The 18,903-nt window shown below is 35.1% G+C and overlaps 1 protein-coding gene across 5 annotated transcripts in view; it reads right to left on the minus strand.

Annotated features, from left to right (window-relative positions):
- The window catches only part of LOC117159413 (uncharacterized), a 76,374-nt gene that overhangs the window by 15,569 nt on the left and 41,902 nt on the right, over window positions 1-18,903 (minus strand). For 3 of the 5 annotated variants that reach the window (XM_076619228.1, XM_076619262.1, XM_076619304.1), the window contains 16 exons: window positions 18,447-18,801; window positions 17,609-17,857; window positions 17,385-17,534; window positions 16,531-16,860; window positions 15,972-16,144; window positions 15,769-15,889; window positions 11,994-12,157; window positions 10,999-11,220; window positions 10,104-10,357; window positions 9,408-9,571; window positions 9,062-9,332; window positions 8,227-8,478; window positions 8,004-8,136; window positions 425-593; window positions 305-350; window positions 16-151 (listed from right to left, as the gene is read on the minus strand). In XM_076619228.1, coding sequence (XP_076475343.1) covers window positions 16-151; window positions 305-350; window positions 425-593; window positions 8,004-8,136; window positions 8,227-8,478; window positions 9,062-9,332; window positions 9,408-9,571; window positions 10,104-10,357; window positions 10,999-11,220; window positions 11,994-12,157; window positions 15,769-15,889; window positions 15,972-16,144; window positions 16,531-16,860; window positions 17,385-17,534; window positions 17,609-17,857; window positions 18,447-18,801 — 3,189 coding nt within the window. Of the gene's footprint in view, window positions 1-15; window positions 152-304; window positions 351-424; window positions 594-6,301; window positions 7,172-8,003; window positions 8,137-8,226; window positions 8,479-9,061; window positions 9,333-9,407; window positions 9,572-10,103; window positions 10,358-10,998; window positions 11,221-11,993; window positions 12,158-15,768; window positions 15,890-15,971; window positions 16,145-16,530; window positions 16,861-17,384; window positions 17,535-17,608; window positions 17,858-18,446; window positions 18,802-18,903 lie in introns of those variants that run through there. The other 2 variants (XR_013058653.1, XM_076619341.1) reach the window with 2 other exon arrangements.

Below are 18,903 nucleotides of genomic sequence, written 5' to 3' on the forward strand. Positions count from 1 at the left end.
GCAATTAATATTTACCTTCCCCCCACGTTCCCAACGCACCAATGGCGCCTCGGGAGTAGCGTGTACTTTGCATTCAAGGGTAACAGCGTCGCCGTCGCAGCATCTCAGATCTCGCAGCTCCCTCGTAACTATCGGCAAAGTCAGCACCTTTCTGCCAATTAAAATTCACAAGCGTCATTTAGTAAATACGATCAAGATATTAGTCAATATTAGCCGTTGTTTTATAAAACGTGGCGGAACTTGCCACGTGTCGCGTCATGTAACAGGATTTATCTACGCAGTAATCTAGATATGTACCACTTACCCGTGTGTGACCCCTGATTTCTTCATTTTCTCCTCTTTGCCTTGACCTGAAAGCATGATACATGTATTATCCTTTCGTCTAAGCAAATCGTCCATGCTTCTTTCGAATGCTAAACGTTACCTTTCGCGTAGATCTGCAAAGAAATCACGGCTTTGGCCTCCCCATGGCAGTTCCGCGCTATTACGGAATACGTTCCCGTAAAGTCGAGTTTCGCGTACGGTATCTCCAGTCGATACTGAGGTCCTTCGCCGACCAGCCGGAAGTGGGCTGCGTCCCTGTAGTAATCAGGCTGTAAAAGAATGAAAATTGGAAACAAAATATAAATTGAGAAACGTTGAAGAAGTTGGAAACAGAGAGTGGCTGACGAAATTATTGATACAATTAAGAATTTGACAAAAATGTATGAAGTATAATAAGATAACATAAAGAACTTTTTATATAGTTGAGATTTTCAGCTAACAAAATGCTAAAAGATTAACCGTGCATTTCTAAATGAAAAATATGAAAAGGTCCTTGTTACATGGTATTGAAAAGTTCTATATATTTCACAAATCTTTCTTACATTCTCGATTAAGTCTGAATAATTTAGCGATTCGCTGGAGAATGTAGAACATGGAATTTGAAATACAGTAGAGCCCCATTTAATGGAGCGAAAGTTCAGTGTCTGATTGTTGCCGACTGAATCTACTTATCTGAACACGAACTGCTCTTATTTGTATCATAGATGGAGATCATAGATAGGATAGAAACTCAAGTTGTATGAACCGTGTATATTATGTATTTCTTTACAAGGTTCACAACGAATCACAAATTGATCAGTCTATGTAAAAATATTAATTTCTTCTTCACAAACGAAGCAACGTTTACAGTAAACGGATTAGATGGCTAAATAACGTTCTGATATTTTCTTTACGTTCGAGGGCATTTGAATAGCGCCATCAAGAACTTGAATATGTATTCGTTGCTCTTATCCACACGCACTCTGAAATCTCACGCTACTAAACGCAACTTTTATTGCTGACTTCGATAACACGTAATCTGAGTGCGTGTATAAATATCCAACGCAAACTCGTGCTGGAAGAGCCATAGAAGAAGAAAAGAGAAACGCCACGAAGTTTTAAGTCCAAAGGAACTTTACCCTGTTAATGAGAGCTGATCTCGAAGTACAACATCGACCTGAATACCGACATTTCCGTCACTTACGCCCACAGTGAGGTCACCCCTTGTGATCGAATCCATTATTTTTGTCGATTGTTTACAAAATCGACAAATTTATAAGTATTTCGCTACAGGTTTGGAAAATTTGCAATATTTTTACGACGTTTTATTCTTTCTGTGGTTTCTGAGGAAGAAATTATTATTTTCATTGTTTCTCTACATAATCTTCTGTTTTATAAATCTTTTGCTGCATTTGCAAAGCTTTTAATATTTCTTACAGCGTTGTGTCTCCTTTTCGATAACAGAAATTCTTCATAAATTTGGCAGCTTGACGAATCCGGGGTTAAAATCCAGTTGAAAAAAATGTTCTAGATACATAGAGGCAAAGTCAGGTAGAAAGAGAAGGAAGGGCAGTTGATAAAAGTAAGATGGGAAACGTCTTCGTCGGGGCTCTAGTCCATATAGGGAGCGAAAGTTGAACAGATCGTTCGAGACTGATCTCGTTGCTCGTATGACACGAGTGCCAACGCATATTACCGTTTTTTCATTACTAATTGCGCGTCTCTTCGCCAGACACGCCCTTCTTAAACCCTCGAAAATTAAGGTCGTTGAAAAAGAAAGACTCGATTGTTTCCTTTTTCGACCGAACCAATCTGAACATCCAGCGTTTCAACGCGCTTTAAGTTGCATTTAATCGTTCCGGACCTGACATCTCTAATATACCTTGGAATACTTTTCTCTGTCGTTAATAAATTTTATTTATCAAGTTCTCGTCTAGTTCCATTTAATATGATAAATCTTCGAAATACGTATTGCGGGTTTCGATGTTTGTAAAAAAATTTGTCACGTGCTGAACACCGAAACTGACTTTGATTTATAACAACATGGTTGTCATCACGAAATGAAGTTTTCAGTATTTCTAATGCTCGAACTCGAATCGTGACATAATGGACCTTCTGAGACCCATCTGTCTTTCACCTGTCGCGGTTCGCCTACGATGAAATTTATGCGGACGACACTTCCCGTTACGGAAGAGAGGCGCCATAAACCGAAGCAGAGCCGGCTACTGCAAGGACTTCTTGCAATGTCATCTTATATAGATCTATATTTACGCGTGTAAAACAGATTGTCGACATACAAGAAATCTGTTTGCTGGTGGACATATAGAGAGCAGAAACTTTCCGAGTTTCTGAGAATATTTTTGTTTTATGGATTAATAGATACGCTGTTCTACGATATACGTAAATAATATATTTAGAAAACTGTATTATTAATGTTAGAAATTCGTGGAACAATTTTTAATCAGCACGTATAGAGATAATATTTTCCTAGAGTATTATTTTCAATGTTTTTTAGAATATGTTTAAGTAATAAATTGATGTTTTCATTAAAATTCACGGTAAGAGTTTTAATCACTATTATTACATTCTTCTATACTTAAACGAAAATAAATTCTCGACCATGTTTTTATTAAAATGAATTTTTCACTGAATAGCTGATAAAAATAAACAAACTTTTTTGATAAACCTCAGACAGAAAATTAATATTCTTCACGGGATATTATTTGTAACTTTTTTAACAGTATGCTTAATTCATACTTTAGACAATGATATTTTTATTAAAATGAATGTAATCGTTTTTAACGAACCTCAAGAAGTTGTTTGCACTTATGTCATTCGCCGTTAAGTTTCCATTTTGATGCCAATATTCATATATATACTTAGCAAATAAAAATATTATTAGACATTATTTACTAAATATATTCGTATATTTAATATATTCACCCGATAGAGGAAAAAGGAATCGTGACGTTGAAAACATAATCTTTCACGGTATCCAGAATTTTTTGATCAACGAGCATCGATCCCTATCGCGAAATCGCGACTCGTTTATCCCCATTTAGCAGCTGCAGCTGCACTGAAAACAAACTTGGACGTATTTGGCGGTGCACATTCGCAGTCGCGACGCGTCGCGTCCCTCCGATCGACGACGGGACGAAAGAACGAGAGAGGAAACTCGGACTCGGCCAACATTACGGCGAACAGGCGCTGACATTCGCGCTTAAGCGTCGACCAGTTCGATGAATGTCCTAACGAGCTCCGCTGAGATCGATGGATGACTCACGTCACAGAGATCACGGCTTTGAGATCTTACGATCCGATTAGATCCTCGATGATATTTCAATAAATTGGTCGTGGGTCGAACGATAGTTTTATCGATAAAAATAAGAAAAGTAGGTATTATCATTAGATGATAATGAGAATGATAACAAGTAAGACAGATTTATGGGAATTAGACGTCGAATGGAGGAAGTACAAGAGTAACATTATTACTAGAGAAGGATATTTTCATAGATATTGTGTGTTAATATTAATGTTAACATTAACGTGTTAATATTAGTATAGTGTAGATATTTGTGCAAATTTGTATCTTTAGGAGTATTCAATTTTTTTTTTCGAAGAAGTGAGATTTAAATAGAAGTTTGCTTTATTCTTTCAATGTTTTATATATTTATATATTTCATATGTTATTATATATTTCAATAATATTCTCATCCGGGTATTATATAATAATGATGATATATTCCCATAAGTGTGTAAGTGTCTGCAGTTTAGCTATTAGATACTAAATATGACAAATTTATGCAAATTAGGTGTCAAGCAAAGAAAAAAATCTAATAACATTTGTAAAGACCGTGCGAATATTTATACGAATGGTTTCATGGATTTATGCGGTCTCAAGTAGAAAAGAAAATAAAGGTGTTAGATGGAAACTACGTAAAAACGACATGACAGATTTATGTAAATTGGGTGTCAAGTACTGAAGAAAATTGATCATATTTCAAAAAGTAGAAACGCGACGGTAAAATTGATAATCGCATTTTAGAAAGACAAGCTAATTCTTATCAAGCACTACATTCATTACGCAAATACTAAACTTGGAATTTAGTACGAAGATTCAAAACGAAGCTCTGTGAAATAACTATAAAAAATATGCATTGGTTCGATTATTGATCATTAAAAAGATTCTAAAATTACGTAAATTTCTTGAAAGAATTTTTTATATCTTAGCTCTAAAAAGAATGCATTTGTAAGACGGTAAATTCATGCACATACTGATTCTTACAAGTAATTTTTCTAATTCTTCGAGCTTTCAAAAAGTGTTACAAAAATGCAGTGGGAAAATTTTGATAGATAACGCTACAAAAAGTACAAGTATATTATAAAAAGTATAGAAGATGTGTTTCTGCTTACGTTCCGAATTTCCACATCGAATATATCCAAATCCGAAATAAGAGAGTCAGCGATACGAAGAATTAGCGTCCGAAAGATAAATGCCACTTTCTTCGTGAGATTTTCAACGAGTACTCAGAATGATCGAAATAAAAAATATCCATGTCACTTATCGATCTTAGAAGCTACGATCCAGAGGAATTGTAGGAGGACGAGTGGCTATTCGTTCGCCAAAGACACGCGACGACTGTTTTGCCGCCTTGTGCTATTGCACTACCGATCCATCGACGAAGAAAGTCGGCTTCGTCAGGATAAGTGGGGAGCCTCTTCTCTCTACGCTTTTCGATAATGCAGATATCCCTTTGTCACGCGGATACCATATACGCCTGTTTTTTCCGGTCACCAATCACTTCCGGTTTCCTTTTTGACTGCATATTAGCAACTTATGCTTTCACTTGTTGACAAATACATTTTTCGTATTATTTATCTATTATTTTTTGCGTGCCTCTTTCAATGTAAACACATTATATATTATACAAATAATAATGACACACACATATATGTATATATAATATTTATAACGTGAGAGTTAAGTAATTGAACATTCGAAGGACATAGGTATCGTACTTAATTAAAAAATCTCATTATTAGCACAAGATCTTCCGGTCATTTTTCATTTTGCTTCTAAGGAATGCTTAGCGTCAGACAGTGACGATGACGATTCAGCGCTAGAATGACGTCAACGTGTTTAAAATTATTATTAATTAGCATTCGTTGACCGTAGTTTCGCGCGTGCTATCGCCAGAATAAACTCGGAAGAGTTCGTACGAAACTCGTATGAACACGTGAATGGAATATAACTGACAGTAGCTTGCAGTAACTGTTGAAAATGATAACGTGAGTTCGCGCTCGCCATTCATATGCAGATGCGCTAGTTACAATAAATAGTAACTAGAAGATAGTTCTAAATATAATCGACAGATTTAAGATATTCTTTTGTTTTTATCCCTAGTTCATGTAAGAAAGTGCAATAAAGGTTTTTCGCCTCGGAACGGCGTGATAGGTTTATCCAAGGAATAAAATAATAGCTATTGTGATCCTACTTCTAAATACAGAAATAACAACAGTAGCATATTATTTCATCAAATCTTTCGTATCACTCCTATCAATCCGGTAAACGTTTATTGCATCGAATTGGGTCATTTTTTTCTTTGTCAATAGTAGTACAATAAAATTCGATCTAGCTTTTCAGATAGCATTATCAATATGAAGTAGACAACTATACAAAGTACAACACCGTTTATGGATATCAGGACACTTGGATAACTTAAAGTTAAAGAAGAAAAAAAAGTAAAAAAATCACGAGGAAATTATTAAAACCTTTATTTTAATTCATACGAGATTTATCGACTTGATGCGATAAAATTAATTTTCTTCCGCGTCTATATTTATCGCATTTTTTCGATCGTTGTTTTGATATTCATACGACTGCTGTGTGAATGATTTCATAATTTCGATTCTTGAAATTTCCCATTTAATTCATCTCGAACTTTTCAATGGAATTTTGGGCCCTTCGTGAGCGAACTACGATAGGTGAGGGGGCAAGTAACACGATATTATTAATTTATTATAACGATTGTAATAAATAGTTCCAACAAATTATATCTATGCGCATCTCCAACTTCATTTTGCGCGAAAACAAAATTTCGATCAATTAATCGTTTTCTTGAAAATCCTAATTAATCACATTTTGCATAAAGCTATACTAACAATCATAGTAACCAAAGCGAATCTACTGTTATTTTCTCTAAAATAGTGTTTTGCGTTTATCGTTGCAAGAATTTTCACTTAATTATGAAACTAAAGTTCGATCAACTACGAAACTAAATGTATGATACGTTCAAAAATTGAAATATGCGTCAAATTCAAATTCTCAACTCAAAATCTTGACTAATGATTTCCACTGCGCTATGATTTTCACTCCGTTGTGTAACAGGTGTCTCAGCACTCGTGAACGCCAGTGTAGTTCGAAGTAGTTTCATCCGTTCAGTGATCAGACTGCACTGACCGCAGTAACAAGATTCCCTGGGCCCTGGACGATTCCCATTGTCATTGGGACCTTCCACGCGATTGAGCAATAAATTTCTCTCTTTCTCCTGAAGCCGGGTGTCTAACCTCACGTAACTTACTATTACCTTTTAAAGAGCCGTCTGATATCAATGCCGTTTCCCCGACGCATATAATGCTTGGCCCATTTATGGGCATAATGCGGTATGTTACGTTGTCATTTCTTTTTCGCAATCACCTTGACCCACATCATGGATCAACTCGGCATTAGGGACACGTCATTTCACCAATTGCACAACGTTTCTCTCTTTCTTTTTCTCCATCGTTCCCTGTCCGTTCGATCAACCACCCGCCGATCCGTAGATGTCTATCCGATACGTATCGATATGTACGAAAGATCGACTCGAGCCTGGATTTTATACGATTTTTCTTTCAATTTTTGATCGACATTGTTTAAGAAGATTGGGGCTAGTGGTGACAAAGGATGACAAATGGTAAAGGCCGAAGGAAAGTTGAGTCATTGATTTGTTCGAAAGCGCAGAGTAAAGTTTCATGCTGGTCGCGTGGCGAACGTGCTTCGCAAAATCTTTTCCCACGTTTTTATCGCTGCTTGTGATTTATGACTTTTCTTGATCGTTATGCAATCGGCATATACTCGATATGTGAATTTGAATGAAATTTATATGGGAGATCGTATAGCAGGGAGTACTATTTGATACGCGTTTCTTTTCTATCGATGATTGCACGTGCCAACCAGGGGCGAGAAGAGCTTCCAAACATGGGGGTTGAAGCTATAACTATTAGAGTACGGATGTTTACACAAATGTATCATTTTATAAAATAGATTATGCACTCGTAATCTAAACAAAGATTTGTTTCGTCTATTAAATTACATATTTCGTCTATTAAAGTAAGTAAATTTACTTTTTCGTCTAATCTTTTAAATCAAGTTTCATCCAAGTCTTTGATATAAAATTTCGCTTAAAAAATGCAAATTTCTTACATCGTTGAATTTCCTTCGTGTAGATTATTTACATTTTCAAATTAAATGTCTCTCATATGCGTCTTATATATTTCTGCATCTTTAAAATCATAAACACCCGCGATCTAATAATAATTGTTTACTGTGATTTTAAACGTAAAGATAAGCATACGAACAATGTCCAGATTGTTTGAACAAAATTATTTATTTTAAACATAAAAATTATGTAAGATTAAAAGAAATGAATAAAAAATCTTACCCTGAGAAAATCGCGCAGCCACATCACTTCCGGTTTCGGATCACCCACCACCTCACAGGATATAATAACATTGTCGCCTTCAATCGCCTCGGTAGACAGTGGTTTTGTGACGAAGAGAGGTTCCTTCGAGTATCTACAAATTTTTAGCATGAGAAAATACAATTAATTCAGTTATGTAAATGTAAAATGATCTTCATTCGACTGATTGTTATACAGAACTTACGGTATGTCTGGCGTGGACACGATCGTTACAGTTGGCACTCCTTCAGCGGACATCTCGTCATCTTGCGTTTCAGTGCCAATAATGGATACTCTTGTCGAAGTCTCGGCAAAGCCAACCTCGTTTGTAGCTGTACAACAATAAACGCCAGCATCCCTTTGAGTGACCTTGGCCAAGCACAGCTCGACGGTACCATCGTGGTTCAAGGTCATTACAGCTCTTCTGCTTGGACGTAAACGAATTCCGTCGCGATGCCTAAACAGATGATTCAGTTTCAAGATTCACTCTTCGGCATCGATACATGTCGATGACATATTTTATATTTCGATATTTTGATCAATTATTTTATTTATTTAAAATCTCGTTTATTTTCGAGAATATCATTTACGCTTCAGACGAGATATTTCCTGCGCTCTTTCATTAATCTAACAAGATATCTTGTCCACAGATTGTAGATAAAAAGGTATTCGAATTGAGATATATCGTCGTCTCGAATGTACAAGGGTTAAAATAACTGTGTTTTATTTCTCTTTTGTAGAAAACGATATTGAATCTTAGATATTGTGAAACGATTATAATTTTAGACGATGTTGCCAATGATTCTCGATGTTAAAGCAGCATTAAAATTAGAGAGAAAAAAGAAAAAAGACAGGCGAATATCTCTTTTATCTAGAGTTACATAAATCAAATTACGTCGCCAGATATCTCGTCCTTGATCAACTGCTTCTCAAGCTTATTATTTTATTATTATTATGGAAATAACTCTTTTATAGTTTTTATAGTATTATTAAACCGTGAAAATTTGGTCGATATCGTGATTGCTAAGTTGGATATTTACCATACGATGCCAACACTGGGATAAGCTTCTATTTGAGCTGTCATCCGCAGATCTCCGCCTAGTTTCACGGTATAAACAGCGTCAAGGCCACACAGGAATTCTGGAGCAATGTAAGCGCGAATTCCTTTGTCTACTACCAGGATACATCGACAGGACACCGAACCACTCGCGTTCTTCGCCATAACCATGTAACAGCCGGAATCTTCCAACATGGAGTGAATAATCTCCAGGGTGTGGAAGTTCGAATCATTGTTCCAGAATACGTGACGTTCTTCGAGAAAGTAGGAATGTCTTTAATCTGTTGAAAATATTACGAACTAGGAAAACATTGGCAAAGTATATTTACCATCTTGTCGAATCTCTTCGGTATCCTTATACCACGTGACTTCTGGAGCCGGATATCCTGTCACTTGACACGTGAGTCTAACTGGAAAGGATGCTTGAACTCTTCTATCTCGAACTCTCATTGTGAATTGCGGTGGTCTGTCTTCCGTTTCGTCTCCCAAGCCTCTGCGTATCAACGTGGAAGTTTCATTTTAATAATTAAAATTATTAAAATTATATTAAAATTATTTAAAATCATTCCAACAGAGATTAGAGAAAGATAAAAAAACATGATTGAAAATTTACATTTCGTATTTCCCATCTTCGCTTGTTGAAATTAGAAAATTTAATTATAATATTGCGAAAGAGTGATAGATAGACCGCTAAGACTTATGCAAATTTATAGTTTCATTAACACTCACGATAGAAATAGATAGAAAATTATAGAAATATAGAGAATCCGATAGAATATGAAACTTAAATAGGTTTCACTTTGTAAATAGAAACTGTCTCAATAAGTACTTCAACAAATATTTTGCCATGGATATGTGACATACTTCTATACATCACATGTATTTTCTACATATTTGTATAATGCTTGAAATACCTCGTAAATGAATAAACAAAAATCCATAGTATTATCATAATATTTACAATTAACTGTTACGTAAATTTTCTATTAATTTAGACTAATTGATTTCATATGGGTTACTCATACCTCGATCTAAGTTTCTCATCAGCCTCAATGATCTTGGGATCATTAACAACGAGTACCCTAGCGAACGACGAAACCTTTCCAATCGAATTACTCGCTTCGCAAACGTATCTGCCACTGTCGATTTCCTGAACATTTTCAATCGTCAAACAACACCTGGTTGCACTGTGATAAATCGACAATCTAGAGTCACCGTTGGCATCAATTTCCATCGATTCGTGGTACCATTTTATGTCTACCTTCGAATCAGCCCGTATCTACAAAATTTTACACAGATTCATAAATCTCTCGCAAGATTCTGACCGATAGTATGGAAACCTCGAATGAGGATCTGTAGCAAATTTTGATCAAAGTCGAATCGACCATATAGTAAGATTCTACAGTCTCTGTAACTCGTTTTAACGCACACAGGTTGCAGATATTTCGTGGAAAATCGATGTAATATTGAACGCAAGAAGCACGTTATATATTTGAAACTTATGGAAAAGAATAATTAAAACTTCGTTTTTTCTTCAAATATGTTAATTGAGCCGCTCAAAAGCCGCGTTGATCAACTCTGTAAATCAAAAAGAAGGAAAAAATATCATGTTGCAAATAAATGCTATTTCTTTTAAATTAACTTTGGGGTGTCATCTTCTCGTAATAAATGAACTCGTGCAAATAGGTAATTTGTTTTTCGAGAATTAGTCATTAATAACGTACTTATGCAATGAAATTGAAAATTAATAAAAGCTGAGTTGATCAATCTGGCCTCTAAGGTACTCGAATGTGCTCTATATCCTTTTTCGAGGTTTCTGTTTGATGGTAAACATTCATCGAGTACGTGTATTGAATTTAATAGTAAATAGAGCGGAATAAAAGCAGGAAACGAACGATTGACTAACAATAGTGTACTTGCCTCGCATTCCAATTTGACTGTGGCCCCCTCGAGCACTTTGAGCTGACCTGGCAAAATCTTCGTGAACTCCGGAAGATCGACGATTTCGCTGACCTTGACGGAATTCGTCATAGTGACGGACTCGCCCCATCCATAACGGTTCCTTGGCGTTACTTGGAACTTGTACTCGCCACCGGGTTTCAGATTGAATGCGTCGAACGCGTTGATTGGTGTCATACCCAGCTGATAGTGAAATCAATTTAATCTCGTTTCTCAATTTGATTTGATGAAATAAGAAAATTGGTCACGAAACAGAATTGAAGATAAACATATGAAATTTCAATTCACTCGGATGTAAGATTGTTCACGCAAACAAAATCTTCAATTTGAGGAAATTATGGACAAAGTTAAAGCCTTATATATAGGAAACCGTGTGCCTTCAAGCAATAAGGCACGTATTTTATTAAAGGTAGCTATAAAACTTTGGAAATCTGTGATAAAATTTTCTATGTAAAAGAAAAATACACTTGATCCACTTTTTCATTAATTGCAAGGGAAATTTGTACGAAATACCGTGTTTTTACACGTATCACAATTTGTCAAATTGAGACCAGGGACATACGAGACTGCAGGAATAAAAGAGAACTTACGATCAAGATTTGTTAGTATGGTTTGGTTACAAGTTAAAGTAACAGAGATATTTCTTACTATATAGATTCCTTAAAAAGTGGCAGATTGTAACAGAGAAAAGATTTATGTTACTACGCAAAGATGCATCGTAGTTTTAAAGTATCAGACCTCGAACTGTCAAGAAGTTCATCGTGTCCAATGTTGCACAATTTTCGAAAATGAATCCTAAACTTCATACAGATTCTATCAGCTGATCTTCAAATAGCGTTAACAGATTCTTAAATTTTAGTTTTTAACATTGTAATTCTATCTTACTATCTTTAGCATTTACTGCTTGACTTCTCAAGATCTGATATCAAAAGAACGATAAATAATATCGACGATACCTCGACCCATCGTGCGCCACCGTCACTGCCCAGCAACCAAGCGTCGACTTTGTATGCGATGACAGGCGCTGGTCCTCTCCTTTCTGCTTTTCCCCAACTCAAAGACAACCAGTTCTTTCCTCCGTCAACTACCACCGGTTCGCTCGTAATTGGTCCTGGAACATCTAAAGGAAACAATTTACTCTCACTCATTGCTACATCTTCCTACCAATTTTTATAAAATTTTCATACAAATATAACAAGTTTGGAGCACTGCTCGCTTTCTAAACGAAATAAATATTTTCGTACATTTTTCTGACAAATAAAAATATTATAATGATAAACATCATTTCTAATATAATTAATTATGTGTTATAGTTTCAATAATATACAATGGTATTATTATAAATGAAATATTCAGTTTTACTCGAGGAAGTTGTTATTTTTTTTGAATTTATGACATGCTCTAAACTTTTGAGTATCAGTAACATTAAATTATTTTGCAGTACACTTTTCACGGTTACAGGTTTCAGGTAATTTTACGCAAATCCAGCTGACCTCTATGTCCATACAAATATTCCAAAAAATCGATGATCAAGCAATCCTTATCAGACCACGATCGTCTCAGACGAGAAATCGTCGTGTCTTCATCGTTGTTCGCGACAATTCCATGATCGTGAGGCTTCATCCTCGTACTAATTTCACCTCACGTTTCATTACAGCTTTTCAGCGATAAAAATCACATTCTCCTTCCCTCGATTAATGATATTACTCACGAATCGATCTTGAATCATCATCGAGAAATACGAAAGCTATGATTCGATAAAATTATTCCTTATACGAACGTTCGCGAAATTGTTACTTTGGCGAGTAGCGTTTCAAGGAAGAAATTAAAAAAATGTCAAGGTTTTTATTTTTTTCTGGTGACTTCAAGGCTCGTAAAAAAAGTGGGGCATACGAGATGACTCGCGTCCCGACGCCGACTGAATTTTGAATTTGTGGATACACGAGGATGTTGGAGGGAGGCGAATAAGCAAGGCAAACGAAAATAACTCAACACGAGAGAGGTGTTTCCACCAGAACTTAGGTAAGTACAGGTGTCGTAGGTGTTGTAGGTGATGTCGTCACACGTTTGCTTGTCGTTACACGATCGTTATATATTTCGTTGGAATTGTGTCACTTATTTCAGCCGAGTCGTTCATAAATCGTAACGGCATCCCCTTTCTTTCGTAATTTCTCGTTAATTTGTTTCGTTTTGTTACGTCCTGACGATAATATCGTTGATGTTTTGCTGTTACATTGATTTGTTGGCAATTGTATAGTCAGCTAAAAGACGACATTGACGATGATTTAGATCAACAGCTGTTTGTCTTCTGCCATATTGGATAACAGTTTGAAGGTAGCAACTTGTCAATATGTTGTATTATATTATCCTGTATTACAGTTAACTGTATTTCGTGTGTATTATCATAATGTCAATTATTGTGAAACGATCATTAAGTAATCGTTACACTGGTATTTATTTGTAATTTTTATTTGCAATACTTCTCTGTTCCTCGTTTAGCTTCACAGTGAAAAAATGCATTTAGTAATTTTACGATTAGTTTTTTGCAATTTCTCTATGCTTAAATGTTTAAAGTCCAAAATAATTGTCATGCTCTTATCAGACGATAATACGATTGTAATGTTTTTTCCTCTTTCTTCATTTTTATCTTCTTTTCTTTTTTTTTTTTTTTTTGAAGAAAAGTGCAATTGACGTTTACTCGTTGTTGGTAAATTTACTACGTGTAATACAATTTTCATGCGATTGTTAGAATAGAGTAACTTACGTTTGCAACTGTTCATTTACTCTTTTCATTCTGTTCATGAACTTCTACAATTTTTCCAACGTTGTTAAGCGCTTCAATTTTTAGGAAAGAGATTTTTGAAAGCGTTGTATCTAATATTACAAATTCCGTAATACGATCTAGGATGTTTATTTATTGAACGGCCTACTTTGTAGGAATCAGCTGTTCCCACAATTTGCTATGTTTATTTTTGCACGTTTTCTGGCGTTTGCAGGAAGTACGTTGTACATTATGATTAAAAAATTCACCAAACTGTTTAACCCTTACATTTCATATAAAATATTTAAGTGATGTTGCAAATATTTAAATAATACAGTATATTTATTGTGCTATTTTAGACCATCGAGATATTTGAAATTAATTTGCGATCAACGTCGGGACCTTTGATTCTAATTTGAGAATCATGATTCCCTTCCAACGTGTCGCTGCGGTAGTTTTCTTCTCTGTGCTCAGTGTACGCATTTAATCATGCCATCCGAGTTTCTTTTCGTTTAATTGTGCATGTGATATATTACATTTGTTTCGTTTATATATAGTATAGCGCGCTATTATATTTTAAAGGTTTGGTCAAGGAACTGTCACACTTGGCCCTGTTCCAGCATCGAGATCAACCATTCGTGAATCGGAAATGTTTATAATTTTATTCGAAGGTTTACGACGATCTGATTGAAATTTGTTTCATCATCTGTTTTGTAACCTGCATTGTTGGTATCTGACGTTGAAAATTTATTTATGCGATTTATTCATATTCCAAGAGATTTTCGCTATTAGGATAAAAAATACTTTCTCATTTTGTAATTTTTTACTTTATGCTTCCGATATTGTTACTTTGTCGATTAAAAAACTAATTCCAATACTTAATTGATATGTAAAGATTACAAAACGATTATTATAAATTATATTTCGTATTAATATTGCATTAATCAACGTGTTAACATTCTCAATATAAATTTTGGGATAAAAATCTTTCAGCGAATTAAAAGTACGATAAATTGTACCTTGTTTTCCACTACGTCAGAAAAACGCGCCAAATTATTCAAAACCAAAATAGAATTCGGTATCTCGTTAAAAGACCTACGAAAATACGATCAACAGATTTTCTACCTTTTGTTTGTGGATGCTCGATAAGTGATCACCCTAAATATTGACGTCATTTCAAGGGGAACTATAGCACGACTCTAGTTCATTTGGACCATGTCCATTAAAACCTGGGCCAAGTGTACGAGCGAAACTACAGTCACTGTCGCTGAACTTCTAATTATAATCACTTGATTATACGTGTTATAACGTAATTAGTAATGCATGACATTTTCGATACATCCCGGATGAAACGCATGCCTTCCATTTATGATTCCAAAAAGGAGATGCTTGTGAAAATCTTTATTGAAATTCAAGGCGTTCATGATTTCATATAAAATCGCGCAATCAGCAATAACATTGAAACTTTTGGATACAATCTACATTCTTCTGGAAGAATACATCATCAGCAGCCGAATGACACACTGATAATCCTTATAATCATAATTATTACTAAAACACAGTCAAAATTGTAAATTTATAACGTAATTTTCCATCGAAATTTTATTCAGTTAGAAGCGATACATCTTTGAAAATTCGTATGATTTTTAATAAAGTATATGAGTTTATAAATAAAGGCTTATCTTTTATATATCTTCCATCTTGACTTCTTTGCTACAGGTTTTATGCTTTTTCTAGTCCGTAGTTTTAGTATTAGTCATTGTTAGTATTAGTCAACCCTTGACGAGACTGGTTGCAGTTGCTGGCAAAATGTTCGAATATATCTTTCCAAAATATTCGCAAGCCACAATTAATAACAATTTCTCGGTCGAATTAAATTAAGTAGCCAACTAATAGTAGCTAGTTACCTTATTTGTTAAAATACAATCTCCTTTTTCTTTCCTTATCTCTAAATCGAAATATGCTCTTACTTTTCACGTAGGGCAGATCTTCGTCGCGACTCTCGCTGGACAGACCAATGCAACTTCCGGTCTCGGTACGACTGCTCAAAGTGCTCCAGTCAGGTGTCAGAGATCTTGCCCGTTGTTTTACCTAAATGACAATTAATAAAGTGATTAATGAAAGTACATTTTAATTGTGTATATGTCGGATATATATATATAAGAAAATTTACCTTGATCGAAAAGAAACTTCTGTCACAACCGTATCTGTTCTTAAGCAAAATGCAGTACGTGCCTTCGTCCGAAGGTACCACTCTCTTCAGTGTTAGTCTCACGTAATCGTCGATAGTTTCTTTGTAAGATCGAGGACCGTCCGTGATGTCTTTTAATCCCTTCATCCACGTAACTGTGAAATAGCGAATGAATAAAGATCGTAATATTTTAATTGTTATAATTTGACTAAAAAAATAAAGTATAATTAAATTATATTTTACTTCCATTATTATACACGAACTGTTCATTTGACACTGGAACTACCGATAGTTAACACGAGGCTATTTCTACCAAAACCAGTGAAAATGACTGATCTTTAAAAAATACCTAATAATAGAACATTTTTATATTTATCGAGTTATTACTTTCTTACAGAAGGAATTCCATGTTATGTAGCATATTTTTGGTATTATTAATCCATCTGGGACCATTTATCTAATTTAAAACCATATTTATAAAATTGTAGAACCAGTCATTTTGACTGCTGTGGTATTTTTAGCGTTAAATAGCGAATCTTACCACGAGGTTTAGGTACTCCACAGAACCTAAAGGAAACACTGACGTCCTCTCCGGAAGTAACTGTAATCGATTTTTCCGAGGGTCTGGAAACGAACATGGCTGGCTTTTCACCATCCATGGCGCTAGGTGATATTACATCTACAGTAGCGATACTGTCTACGTGGCCATAAGCGTTAATAGCTCTGCAAATGTACGTGCCCCTTTCTGATTCGGTGACTTCCGGTAAAACCAACGTGTGAACACCAGACTCTATGAACGTCTTCGCTTTCGGGATGGAGACCGGCTCTCGTCTTTCGCCGCGGAACCATCTTACTTCGGGTGCCGGAACACCTGCATTTATCGTTAATCGTAGGTATTTTGTTAGAAATTATTCAATTTTAAATAATACAAATATATTAAGATTTATTCGTTCAATTCGTTTCTCCAATTATTTTTGACACGTGTCAGTTTTAAAGGAAGAAAGAATTTTTTAATTTTGAACTTTTTAGTATTTTTTATGTCACTAGTATATATCAACCGTTTAGGAATCACGTTGATTAAATTTATGAATCGATCCTTGAATCTGTAGGAAATAAAGAAAAGCTGTAATGTTATAAATACTATTTTCCTTAAATTTACTATTATTTTTCCAAGTAATTTATTAATGCTTGACATTTTTCATTATTCATGCTATCTTCCTGCTGTAAATAAACTCATGGAATTAGGTCATTTGTTTCTTGAAAATCGAAAATTAACACGTCTTGGAATTTATTCTAAAGAAATTAGAAATTTACGAGTGAGATGAAATTGGATTCTCCAGCGAACAGCTATCTACATGTCATAACATAAATATTCATTGATTAAACGTTTAATACCTTTGACTTCGACTTGCAAGGCGATAGTACCGCCTTTGGGAACGCTGTAATCGCTCAAATAGCTAGAAAATCGCGGTCTCTTGTAAGTTTCGATGTTGAAGTAGTCGTCGAACGATTTCTCGTGTTTGCCCACGATTCGTCGTTCCCGTTCTTTAAAATATACAAATTAATCCAAATGTGATATTTGGAAGAGATATTTTGTTAACTAAAATTACAAAGATTACCGTTGAATTGAACAACATGCGATATCTCTTCGGTTCGTAGATCGTTCATTGCTCTGCAGGTATATCGACCGCTGTCCGTTGAATTGGGTGCAGCAATTTCCAACCGGTAAATACCGTCGTCTAAGTAACATTGTCTGAATCGATCGCCTTGAAGAATGCAACCGTCTTTCAACCAGGAGATGATCGGTATTGGATGGCCACGAACTCGACATTCCAGGATCAACTCATTGTCGGATGGTCGATAAGTGTCTGTGTCATGATAATTTTATCGCAATATCAATAATATGTTGGAAAATAAAATATTGTTACATATTTGTGGTACTTTGGGTTTCAATCGTGTTTTTACATATTGTTGCGCTGTACTTTGTTCCATTATACTAATAAAACACGATCGAAACTCGAAAAACCACAATTATGTTACCCAAACATCGCGAAAGTTTAAAGTCTTAAGAGAGATTAGTAGATATGTTTAAAAATAGATTTATATCTTTAAATACAGAAATATCGATATAATATTTTAATACTATTAAAATTTCCAAACCTTTTCAGGGTTTTACGACCCAAAATGAAATCAACTAAAATTGCTGTACCGTGTTCCACAAGTATCATAGAAAATTAGGGTTCCCAACATTTAGCGTTACAAAATTCCAAAAATTCATGCAATTTTTTTTAACACAAGGGTCATTCGATTATTTTTAATCGCGTTATACACAACGTATAACCTTGCAACATTAGAGAACACAATATTTTTGTTTAATTCTATGCTTTATCTTCCCGTTTCTTCACTTTTCGTTTATTCCACAAATATTTAGTAGTTAGAATACTTTCAGGTACATACCTTTGATAGATCTTGTAAAAGTGGGGGGTGACAATGCTGGTTGGAAATCGGGATAAACTTTTAATGTGGATTCGGTGGTCGCGATTCCGTGAATATTTTCGGCAACACAGGTATACAATCCGGAGTCTTCAGGGAGTGCTTCGTGCAATTCAAAATAAGCCATACCATTATCGAATCGAGTTTTATATTTGTTCGTAGTTATGTCAAGCCTCTCGCCATCTTTTGTCCAGTAAACTCTTGGTTCTGGGTGTCCAAGTACGGTGCAGGTTAATCTCGTCCTCATACCAACTCCTACGGTTCTATTCGTCAATCTTGTGCAGAACGATGGCTTCTTTCCCTTGTCACGTGGTGTAAGCTGCGCAAGAAATCATTTTATATGTGTAACTTTGAAAAATAGTCCTTTAAAAAATATATTATTTCTCTTGGAATTTCAATTCTTTATTTTGTTGGTACTTGG

The sequence above is a fragment of the Bombus vancouverensis genome, chromosome 1 (genome assembly GCF_051014615.1).
Source record: "Bombus vancouverensis nearcticus chromosome 1, iyBomVanc1_principal, whole genome shotgun sequence".
Taxonomy (NCBI): Eukaryota; Metazoa; Arthropoda; class Insecta; order Hymenoptera; family Apidae; genus Bombus; species Bombus vancouverensis.